Source organism: Durio zibethinus, chromosome 4, assembly GCF_047325235.1.
Source record: "Durio zibethinus cultivar Kanyao isolate XHJ-2024 chromosome 4, ASM4732523v1, whole genome shotgun sequence".
Lineage (NCBI taxonomy): Eukaryota > Viridiplantae > Streptophyta > Magnoliopsida > Malvales > Malvaceae > Durio > Durio zibethinus.
In genome coordinates, this window is record NC_143165.1 from 15,479,023 (window position 1) to 15,492,110 (window position 13,088).

Sequence of the window (13,088 nt, forward strand, 5' to 3'; positions counted from 1 at the left end):
AAATTATATCATCTCATTAAAGAGTGAATATTAATTTTTAAAATAAATATATAAAAATTTAATTTTTCAAAAAAAAATTATTTATTAATAAAATGATATTATTTGATTTATTTCATTAATAAAATATCATAATCCGATTAATTGATAATATATAAAATTTATATATTAATAACGTATAAAATATAAATCCCTATAAATATATTAGTGATTGGGAAGGAATCCTAGACTCCTAATCGTACATTTGGTGAGTGGGTCCTTTATTAATATTACTTTCTCTTCTAAATTCCTATTCTACTTAGAACGGCTCCCCCATTCTACTCCTTCCTATAAATCATGAAAATGGTTTGTTTCAAGATAGAGAGAAAGGGGACTTGGAATGGAGAAAATCACAAACTGAAGTCATATACTCTTGAGTGATTTTTATAACCCAATTTTTGTTTGTATTATGCATTAAATAATTTTTTTTTTTTATAAATTCGAGTATCATCTAATTAAATTATATAATTATTTTAAAAGATAATATTTGATAAATTTAAATTTTAAATCTTAATATTTTTAATTTCTTCCCATATTTTCAGGTTATAACTTATTTTATAAAATTTTTTTCTATTTTTCTTTCCCCCGTGGTAATGTAAATTATAAAGTGAAAAAAAAAAAAGATGGTTTTTTATAACATAGGCAAGACAATGATGAAGTGGGAACTTATTATTGCCACAATAAAAGTTGCTAAATGAATTCTATCGCCGTTAAGCTTCCAGTCCACAACAAACCCACAGCATCAGAGAGTTTGGCTCTCCCACAATAACCATACAAATTCGAAGGAAATGAAAAAAACCCAAATAAACTAAAAAATAAAAATAAAAATGCAGGGCCATTTTAGAGGGGAGAATTTCTTTAAGCAGAGATACTGTGGAGAACTACGGTCTCAACTGTGAGCCCAGGTCCGAAGCCAAACAGGACTCCCCACTCAAGCCCTTCTCCTGTGGTCTGAAGCCCATTTTCTTTCGATTTCCTCCTCATCTCATCCAAAATGAATAAGACACAAGCACTTGACATGTTGCCATACTCCGAAAGAACGTGCCTTGTGGCTCGTAGCTTTTCAGGCTTGAGGGCTAACTTGGCTTCTACCTGGTCCAATATTGCTGGCCCACCAGGGTGTGCAATCCAGAAAAGGGAGTTCCAGTCAGAGATGCCCAAAGGCTGGAATGCCTCAACTAGGCTCTTTTCAACGTTCTTCGAAATAAGCCCCGGAACATCCTTGAGGAGGTGAAATGTAAGCCCAACTTCACGAAGGTGACCATCAATAGCACCATCACTGTCTGGCAAGATTGTTTGGGCCGCTGAGACCAGTTCAAACAATGGCTTCTCGATCTCGGGCACTGGGTCTGCACCAATTATAACAGCAGCAGCACCATCGCCAAACAATGCTTGCCCCACGAGACTATCGAGGTGAGTGTCACTAGGCCCGCGGAAGGTAACGGCAGTAATTTCGGAGCAAACAACGAGGACGCGGGCTCCTTTGTTGTTCTCAGCCAAGTCCTTGGCCACCCGGAGCACTGTGCCACCGGCGAAGCAACCTTGTTGGTACATCATAAGTCGCTTAACCGATGGGCGGAGGCCTAAAAGCTTGGTGAGCTGGTAGTCAGCCCCAGGCATGTCCACACCACTGGTGGTGCAAAAGACAAGGTGGGTGATCTTGGACTTGGGCTGTCCCCATTCCTTAATGGCCCTGGTGGCTGCTTCTTTGCCTAGTTTTGGAACCTCAACCACCACCATGTCCTGCCTGGCATCAAGTGAAGGTGCCATGTATGCACATACATTGGGGTTTTCTTTCAGAATCTCTTCTGTCAGGTACATGTATCGCTTCTTGATCATGGATTTTTCACCTGAAAAGGAAGAAGAAGAAGATTAGTTTACTTGCCATGCCAACAACTTTTTCCAACTTCATTTTTCTGACAATAGAAGAGAATCCAATATACATGGCTGGTCAATGGTTCCCCATTTTGGATACAATTCATTTTTTATCTTTTTTCTGGGTCATAACGCAATCTTTTACTACTTATTACACTTGGATTTTTTTTTTTTGTTATTAATGCAATGCAATATCCTCCACTCACGCTTTTCATTGGTGACCGCTGTAGTTGCAAGCACAGTCCCATTTTTGTGGGTCTTGTTATTTTTATTGGACTGAAAAGAAAAAACTTTTGCATTTTCCATTTTATTTGGTAAATTCAACTTTCGAGTTCAAAAACGTTTTTAATAAAAAAAAATATGGATCTATCACGATTGAATGGAAAGTTTCTAAGTTTTAATTTTAAAAAAATGTGTACAATTTATATTTATGAAATATGTATACATAATCTTGTGCCAACTTTACTTATAAATCCGTTTGCAATAAATTACCAATAAATAGATTTTTTTATATAAAAATAGATTCTTTATTCCAAAGCTGACAGCAGTGCAATAGAAAGCTCAATCACCAATTGAAGAGGCAAATTATAATAATTCAGATAAAATATTTTAATTTTCTGTCACTTTCTCATAAAAGCACAGCCCCACATTGGTTATTTTTTGTCCGACACACAAAAGTTTCCCAAGGGAAACCAACATGGGTTTCTAATTTCTACTACTACGATTACTTCTTTGATTTTGCTTTCCATCATCAACCAACGAAGTTTTTCATCCTGTAGTATTTTTTCCCTTAATTTGAAAAAAAAAATGAAATTTACATACTAATATTGTTTGATTAAAAAAAAGGTGGAGTATTTTATTTTCTCTATTTTTATAAATTTGTTTTATGCACGTTTTCATGTCTTTCAAAGCACGTGCACCAATAAACAAAAAGAAAGATGCAAAAAGCTGTAAAGTCTGCATAAATTAGACGAATCACGGACTTCATCTATTACTAGTAACTTTTTTCAAACGGTTTATGATTTTCCTCGAAATATCGTATTATCGTTCTTTAATTATCAAGTTAATCTAAAGAGATTCCAACTTCTCGTTAAAATGAGAATGATATGAACCATGCACATCCCTCATCTCCATTTTTATTTTCATGCTAAAATCACGCGTGAAAAACCAAATCACCTTAAATTTCAATATAATATTTGCTAAATTTCTAGAACTGAAAGAAAAAAAGAAAAGAAACTTACACATGCGCTTGAATTTCTCTTTCAGCTCAGTTTTGTGCTCACTATTTGTGATACGGAAATAGTAATCAGGGTATGTGCTCTGGTCAACACAATTTGGTGGAGTTGACGTGCCGATCGCCAACACGGTGGCTGGCCCTTCGGCACGTTGAGCCTTACGAACTTCCTCGACGGTCACCATTTTTTTCTCTTCAAAGAAAACAACCCAGCAGCCGATGGCGGAACTGGTGGTGGTGCTGCTGATGGTATTGGACTAGCTACTATGAGTGGTAGAAGGAAGTGTTACAAATTAAGTTTGCAAAGCGTTTGGTGCTATAAATAAGATTAAGAGGCGGGTAGCTGAGAATCACGTGCATGAGCCAATGCTATTAGCCTTAAGCCCTCAACCACTTCTTAAGGCTGGCTGCCACGTGACACTTGAGTTTGGTGCATCTATCTCTCCTTCCAACTTTTGACCCTGCCTAATCAAACAATTCATCCACACGAAACATGATTTCCAAAATTTAGGTCGTTTTCACTTACCACATCAAACTTCAATACTACAATTTTCAGCTAAGATACTTACAAATATACTGACTTTATAACAAAACTAAATTAACAATTAATCTAGCTTATTAAGATTAATGACATTTCATATCGATAAGATTTACTATAAAATATGGAATGATAATTTTAACTTAAAAATAAAGATGCATGTGAACTTGAAATTACAAAGGCAACTTAATTAATTAGCTCATTTTATAACCTAATGAAATTTATATTGGGAGTAAAAATGATCAAGTATGGTTGTGTTTGATAAACTATTAAAAATTTAAATTTGAATGATTTTATTTTTTTAAGTAAGTCTGGTTACCTTTGAAAGCCACTTAATGGAATATTTTCAATGTAAAAGCATACAAAATATTAAGTATTTTTTAGCTACCTAATATATTGAGTCAATTTTATTACATTAATCTTATATCTTTTTTTTTAATAATTTATTATTCCCTTTTTAATTTTTACAAGTTGAAAATAAATATGAACTTGTATCTCTCTTTTACAAAAATAAATAAAAAATCTACTAAAGATTTCATTTTCAGTAGTATACCAAATAATTTTATATCATAAACTCAATACTTAAAAACTTTTCATTGCTAAAACTTCAATACTTAATGTTTCATTGTTGAATCTATTCAGCATATTAAAAATACCTAATATTTGGAGGTCGGTCAAGCATTTTACACCATGGCCGAATATGCTCTTGGCTTACTTTGAATGTGCTTTTGTTTTAAATCATATAGATGGAAGCTTTGATCTGTTGGTTTATTTGTTTACTACACATTTGATGTTAATTTTGGTAAGTCATTAGTAGTGTTTGGCTTGTGATTATATTTTCATGATTTTTGTAAATTTATGAGTTTGTTACATGTTTTTCAAATGTTCATACATGATTAAAATAATATTTTAGCATGGTTTTATGATTGTTTCATGCATATTCTACTTAAATGAGGTGATGAATGTTCGGTGAGAATACCATAGAAACTTTTGGTCAAGTTGGTTACCTTGTTTGGCCGAATATTGCTCTTCATTTTGTGATCACATATTGTTTGATCCCATGTGTTTGATTGTGTTCTTGCTATGTTTTTCAAGTTTTAAGGTGTTGAGTGAAATTTTCTATGAATAAAATGTTGTTTTAGTAGGTTGTTTGGATGATTTTTTGTGTTTGTTTGGTTGGCTTTTCAAAAAAAAAAAAGTGGTGGAACATCTTCTAAAGTTTGAAAAATTATTGTGTTTGATACATTTTCCCCTTGTTTTTCATGTACAACATGTCTGTAATTTCATTTTGTAAATATCTTGGTTTGTAATTATTTTTTTCATGTCATACTTTTTGCACATACATTCATTAATAGCATTTTTGTATTTTACTTTTGTCACATGTCTATTTTCATAAAAACCCAAATTTCTTAAAACCCTAAATCCTAAATTCTAAACTGAACTCCAAACCCTAAACCAAACCTTAAATCCTAAATCGTAAACCCTAAAACTAACCCTCAAAATCAATCATGCATTTGCATTTCACTTTATCTTGTCATTACATGCTTCTTTATATTGTCATGCATATATACTTTATCATTTATGTCATATTGTCATACATTCATCATATTTTATTATGTTCATGCATCTTATGCATTTGTTTTCAAAAATTGATTTTCAAAGAAAAATGTTTTAAAATAAGATAATATCTCAAATAAATATAGTCATTAAAATTTGGTTAAAAGACTCTTGGTGATTATTATTTATGAGAGGTGTTATTTCAATTTTATGTGATAATTTGAAAACTTTTAAATTAGAAAAATTTTTGAAACTCTACCTAATTATAGAATAGTGAAAGAAGTATTTCGATATTTAAGGTGTTTTCATTTTGAACCAAAAGTCAAAAAAGAGTTTTGTTTTTTTTTTTAGAAATTATTTATTTATTTTTGTTTATTAAAAAAAAGATGAAAATGAATTAATTTTAAACATTAAGTAATATAGGACTGTTTTAACCAAAATTCAAAAGTATAACATTCAATAAATTGACATCAATTTTTACGGGCTTTGTAGAGATGTTAATCCTTCTCTATATGTAATCGACTCCCACATCAAAATATGATTTTGCATACCATAAATTTGTTTTTTTATAAAACTTTTAAACTCGTTTTAAATGCTTTGTTAAAAAGACTAAAAGTTTTAGGTGGCTAATTATATTTTAAAAAAGATTGGGGGTGACTCATTGTTTTGTTTTTATTAAAAATATTTTTAGGCCCCATTTTTTCAAATTTCTCCATTCATTCGACTTTTGAGTCACCCATCTTCGGGTTTCGATACATCATGACACATATTAAGTCTTGAGTTTTAATAAGTAAAAGTATATCATTTGAATGTGATCACAAGTACTTAAATTATTAAAACCATCTTAAGAAAGATAAGAAATTGAACCATATGTTTAAGAAAAAGTTGAAAATTCTCTTAAGAATCCATAATACGGCAAATTAATGTTGGAATGCTTACATGGTTGTATTTTTGATAAAGTTCACCTATATAAATGGACGTGATGTCGTTTTTAGGAGCGAAAGCTTGACTCCAAAGACATTTATGAATATATAGGACAGATGGTCATTGAAATGGTGTCAAAGCATTGCTAAATTACGCTTTAGTGAGGATTTGAAATCTAAAGTGTGGTATGGTGCATAATTAGTCATTTAAGTTGGTTGGTTCAAAAATCTAAGATATACCAATTTTAGTTTGACTAACTCAACAATACTATATTGCTAATGATTTTAAATCATAATATATTATCTTTACTTATGCATTAGATTTCCAGAAGTATTGGAATGTAGCCCTATTTTAAAATAAGTGAAAAAATATTAGAAATATTTTCAAAATAATGAAAATATGATTAAGCAAGAAACTTAATCAAAGAGAAATTATGTTGAACTAAAATATAACTTAAGAAAAGTTCTTATGGTCAAATTGACGTGATTCTATTATAGAAAAAAGTCAAAACAAAAGATTGTTTTATATGAAGAATTGTAATGTTTAGAAATGTGAATAGTGATTTCTTTTTGTATGATAAGTTTAACTATTCAAATGAACAAATATATTTGTAATTTTTCAAAGAGACATAATTCTAACTAAAAAAAAGTGATATTTGATTGAAACAATACAATCAAAGAGTCATAATTAAATGTCTACAAATAGAGATTGATGTAGGTTCATATGAAATACAATTCAATTCTAAGTTATACCTTTCTTTCTCCCAACTTTCTCTGAGAAGGCTAGTTGCTTTAGCATTATTTGCTATAGAAAATCTTATTGAAGACAAGATATTTTCATTTCTCACTATGGAGTGTTTAGTGGTTTAGTTTTTCTAGTGCAAATTAAACTAAACTTAGGCTTTATTATATCTTGAAGGCTATTCGATTCAACTTGTCTTGCATATTATAATTGTTAGGGATGAAATAAGCTTTAAGGAAAGTATCAATTACATCACTCCTTGAAGCCATTTTCGTTTGTGATTGAGGGTTCAATTGCAACACAAGAGGATTAGTAGAAAACTAAAACAAATATCACATCAAGTTTGAATTATTTGGTGTTCTTAGCCTTTTGGTTTTTTTCTAAAATTATAAACTAGGCTTAACCTTTGGCAATAAAATTCTAATCAAATTGTGAAATAGTGGCCTATTTGGATGGACGATGAGGTTTGCACCATAATCAATTTTTTCTTTTTAATTAGACCCTCTTTTTAAACATTGTAAGTGCTTAAATTTTAATTCATTGTAGTCATAAAATTTTCAACTTAAGTACATCTAAAATTTAATTTTGAAATCAGGTACATAGAATTCATATTCTTTAAACCATTTAACAAACTAATAACTAAAAGGAGCATTCAATATGCTTTTGTTTTAGTCATATGTTGGACAATGGAAAAAGGATATTGTATAAATTTGTCTTATTATTTGTTACCAAATATACATTTCATTCAAATTTTGATATAAATGGACATTTTTATGAACGATAACTTAATTTTTAGATAAAAAAAATTGCATGCTTTTTATTCATAATTTTAGTAGATTTGATAATTTTAAATACTATTGGGTGACATGACATAAAAATTATATGAATAAGACACAAAAACAATATGATTTAAAGTTTTAGCAATAATTGTATCTGGGTTTAATAAAAACTAAAAAATATGTTTGTATTTATTCTTTCGATATGAATTTGATATAATAATTCTCTATATGTTATACATGCTTGACACGACATGAATACAAGTATGATACAGATACATGAATTTGGCAAATCAATTTTTTTGTCATGTTTAATTCATTATGAACTTTTGATTAAAACAGAATGAAAGAAAAAAATAAAAATAAAAATATATCTTAAAAAAATAAAGATGCATTTTTCTCTTATAAGAAAGAAGTATAATATTTCAAAACACTTTTATTTAAATAAATTTCTTGAGTAAAAGGCAAAATTAAATAGAAGAACATTAATTCTATAAAAAAATGAATAATAAGTCTTATAAATTAAAAAAAAAAAGAAAACTTACTGTGTAGTTGTTATTAGGACTCTGGTTCACTCCAAAAAGCCATGATCTCTTGAAAAAGCACTTGAAAAGTTGATTGTCTTCAAGTCAGCCAAACCTTAATATATATAAAACTTCTAAAAAAAAAATTGTAAAAAGGATAACAATTCTTTGGTTTGGGTAAAAACATTTACATTAAAGCTTTTTTTTTTTTTTTTTCGATACATGGAAAAGGCATTTGAAAGTAATTAATATGAAGAGAACTTTGAGGTTTCCTCAATTTTACAATTCCTCAAAACACTAAACTAAAAACAAAATCAACTTTGATTTATTTCTATGTGGAATATCCCTAAATCGACTAGAAATAAGAAATGTTCAAGATATATATTTTTTTGAAAGTTTACTATTAATTATGTACTTTAATTGTTTACCTAATTTTGTTATGAATATGGTTCTGATTTTTTTTTGTACATTAATTGCTTTAGGTATAATATTTACTTTTTAAAAAAAATTGCATTTTAAGAATAAGGAAAAGATTTGTAAATACTGTGATTTGAACCCTAAATATCTTAGATGCCAACTTTTAAAAATGATTGCATTTATCATATGAATTAAGTTTTAGATTTGAATATTTTACAATCTTTTCATCTCTTTGAATTTATATGTATTCCTTTTGTTTTTGGTCAATTGAAAAGATTTGAACTCATCATTTCAAACAAGGAGATACATATGTATACTTTTGAGTCAAATGCTCATCTGGTTACATCTTCTTTTTTTTTGACAATAGGCTATGATACTGCAATTCATACATTTTTTTACTATTGGTGTGGTTTCTCAGTTACTTACAAACATTAGCATTAGCATTTATGGCAACATGCCAAACTAATGGATTTTAGGTTCTCTTGCAATAGTTCTTTCAGAGAACTTAAAAAATGAGCCATATTTCAATCATCAAATTGTGGAATTTAGCTTTTATAAAAAATGATAAGGTTGTAACACATAGCTATCAGTAGAGTAATTAGTCTATTGAAAAGTGATCATTGCATGCATTACATTTTGCACACTAAATTAAAGTAGAAAAGCATGCAAAAAGAAAATGTTGATATTTGTTGGACCAGTTGTTGTTGTTCTAAAAGGAAAAACAACTTTTGAAATGTTTGAGAAAGTTGGGTGGGAATTGGATCCCTGCTTTTTCTTGCTACAAAAATTCTCTTTAAAACTTGATTTAAATTGCCATCAATGAAATGTTGATATTTGTTAGACCAGTTGCTATAAGATGTCAAAATAAAATCTTTGAATCCAAGATACAAAATATTTGTTTCTTTGTTTAGTATTGAGATGTAGTGCTAAATCCTAATAACATAGAAGGTTGGATAAAAAAATAGGGTTTAACTTGGTTCATATAACCAAGATGGCATTCAACAAGGTTTAAATCCCAGTACCTATAGTTGTTTTCTCTATCTTTTAAACTATGAGCACTACAAGAAAATTGACATTAAGCAATAGTCAAAATCATTGTTAAATATCTATTTATCATTGTTAAAATTATTTTGAAATGTTTTTTTGTCGTTGTGGGTTTGTTGCTATTAACCTCATTGTTTAAGAGTTAATGCAACAACTTATAGCGTCATTGATAAAATAGATATTACAACGACTTTTAATTATTGGCATATTAATCATATATTCACAACAATAAAAGTAATTGTATAAAATTTATTTTAGCAACAATAAATTTTGGTTACAAAAAATTTTATGTAACATTTTTATTATGGTTACAAAAAATTTTTCATAACAATACTTTTTTGGTTGCCAAATTTTTTACAATACAACAAATGTAGTAGCTAAAAAATTATTTTGCAACGACAAATAATATTGTATAAACTTCATTTTAACAAGCATATAATTTGGTTACAAAAATTTTTACATAACAATATTATTTTGGTTATATAAAAAATTTTGTAACGGTTACACATCGTTGTTTTAACTTTTTTCAACAACTATAAAATTTAGTTACAAAAAATTTTACATAACAATATTATTGTGGTTACATAACATATTTTGTAATGATTAAATATCGTTTGTTAAACTCCTTTTCAGCAACCATAAAAGTTGGTTATAAACTCTTAAGTAATAATATTATTTTAGTTATATAACATATTTTGTAACAATTGAATGTTGTCATTTTAATTTCATTTTACCAACCTTAAAATTTAGTTACAAAACCTTTTCGTAACAATATGAATTTTTGTTGCCTTATAATATTTTTCAACATTTTCATATATAGTTACTAATAATGTTTAGTATCATGATTTTGTATCATTTTGATAAATAATGTTAATGACTATAATCATTGAAAAATATTTAACATATCTAATGTTATCACTAGTAAAATTATTTTTGCAATTATTTTTTTAATTTTAACCACAAATTTTATCGTTGCAATTTTTTTAATTAAGTGTAGCAACGACTAGTATTGTTACATAAATATTTTTTAAAAATTGTTTTATACCTTTCTAGCAATATTGTTTTTGTCAATCATAAAATAATTTAATTTATTATTTAATTCATAAATATAGTAAAAAAAAATTTACAATAAGTCATCTCACATTTATAATAAATCTAGCCATTGAAAAATCAATAAATTCACTAGTTTACTCTATGCTATAATCTTGATTCTTTCAATCATATATTTTAAAACTTATCACCACTTTGCCTTATACCCTAAAGCATTTGGCCACCTTCGCACTACCCGTAACCCAACATTACTTATATTAAAGAAACATACTAGGTTATAGCCCAAAAGTGGATTTGGTGATGAATTATCATTAGGGTCCTTGATACAGGCATCTGTCCTGAGAATGATATCTTTAGTAATGAAGGCTTACTATCAATGCCAGAGAGACGATGTGGTGTATGTCAAAGTGATACTATTTCAACTTATCTTAGGGGGCATTTGATTCATAAAATCTTTGATTCTGAAGGAAAATGCGATCCTCAAAAAAGTGAAACACTCAGGATTTTTTTCTATATTCAGATTTACTCGTTTGGTTGGTGGAGAATCCATGTATGTTAATTCTTATATAATTATCATATACTTTTTGACATATATGATGGTAACTTTTCATTTGGTTTTATTAATAATATATACCCAAATGATAAATGATGCCCTTAGTAGAAAAAAGAAAACAAATATTTTAATTGATTATTGTTTTAATTTACAAAACATCATTAATTGAGGTGTTTGTAAACATGAACACCTTAATTGATAGGGTAAATTTTATTTAGAAAATGGATCAATTAAGGCATTTGGTACTTTGAACACCTTAATTGATCTGTTTTAAAATTTTAAAGCATATCAATTAATCTGAAAATCATTCATATCATAACACGATTTTTGATATAAAATTTTTTTTAATAAATTATCAATTAAGTAAAAATGCCTTAATTGATACCCTTGTCAATTAAGGTGTTTCTTCATTGAAACATCTTAATTGCAACATAAAATAAAAAGTTTTTATATAGTTTATATAATTACCTACAACTAAATTTCAATCACTTCCGAACTTGCTTTTCAAAAGGGTAACAACTATGTGATAAATTTTTTATTCATGTCAATTTTGAAAATAAAGCAACTCCCTCTGCTAGAGTCTTGCAATACCACAGAAAAAGGTAGGTTTCTAATTCTAGGACTTTGGATACTATTGAGAATATGACATTATTTTTTGTAATCAGATTACCCTGAATTAAACGTGAGAATCAAATATCAATCATCAAGATTTTAGGAGAAAGTTTATGGATTTCCCTAAACCAAATGCACTTTTATTGTAAAAAGACACTGATTGTGGCAAGTTTTTACAACAAAGGCATGTAGCAAAAAAAATGAACATATAAAATACAGATGATTATGAACATATTAAATGAAAAAAGATTGTAAAATCTAATAATAATGTGTAGATTTAAGTTGAAGAACCAAATTAGAATTTAAAACAATTAACTTGGAGATTGAACTTGAACCAAATTAAACTTTAACATATCCCAAAAATGCGAGGTTGTTACTACATCCAATAGCAAAACAATTATACTGGAACCTAATATAAGAACAAACATTAGAGAAACTTTGAAAACAATTTCAAATTTTTAACTTGCAGTAGTCAAATGAAAATAAAAATATTTTACACTTAAGAATAAAAATCTAAAGCTCCATTTATTTCGCTAAAATTGACTTTTACAAAATATTTTTTGGAAAATATTTACATTTTTGAAAAAATATAGATTTTTTATTGTTTTGATGAGTTAAAGAAAAATATTTTCTATTGTTTGGTTATTTTCTAAAAATTTTGCTTCTTTTTTCAAATAATATTAATATAACTATTAAAATATTTAAAATTATTTATTATTAAAGTATATTAAAATTATTTATTATTAAAATTATTAATATTCAAGAATAATTATATTTTAATAATAATATTTAATATTAAAATATTATATTAATATAAAAACATTTAAAATAAAACTATTTATTATTCTTTATATTAATATTTCAAAATATTTAAAATAGTATTAATATTCTTAAAATATTATTTTTATTAATATTAAAATAGTAATATTTATTATTAAAATATTTATATTTTATATTAAAAGTATCTATTGTTCATTCATAACAAAAATCTATTTTATTTATATTTATTTTTTAAATAGTAATATAAATAGCTTAATAAATAAAAATATAAAATTTTATATTTTAAACTAAAAGATAACAAGAAATTATTTAAAATATCCATATTAAGAAAATAATATTATAGTATTATTTAACATTAATTATTAGAATAATAAAAATATTATTATATATTTTATTATTTATTATTAACATAATAATATAGTACAAT

General features: G+C 27.3%; 1 protein-coding gene across 1 annotated transcript; it reads right to left on the bottom strand.

The window, feature by feature from the left end:
- Positions 1–687: 687 nt before the first annotated feature.
- Positions 688–3,435, bottom strand: LOC111287189 (chalcone synthase). Its single transcript, XM_089759768.1, has 2 exons — positions 3,153–3,435; positions 688–1,886 (listed from the first exon to the last, which is right to left on the bottom strand). The coding sequence occupies exons 1-2, from the start codon at positions 3,328–3,330 to the stop codon at positions 895–897; spliced, it is 1,170 nt and encodes a 389-aa protein (XP_089615894.1). The 5' UTR covers positions 3,331–3,435; the 3' UTR covers positions 688–894.
- Between the last annotated feature and the right edge of the window lie 9,653 nt (positions 3,436–13,088).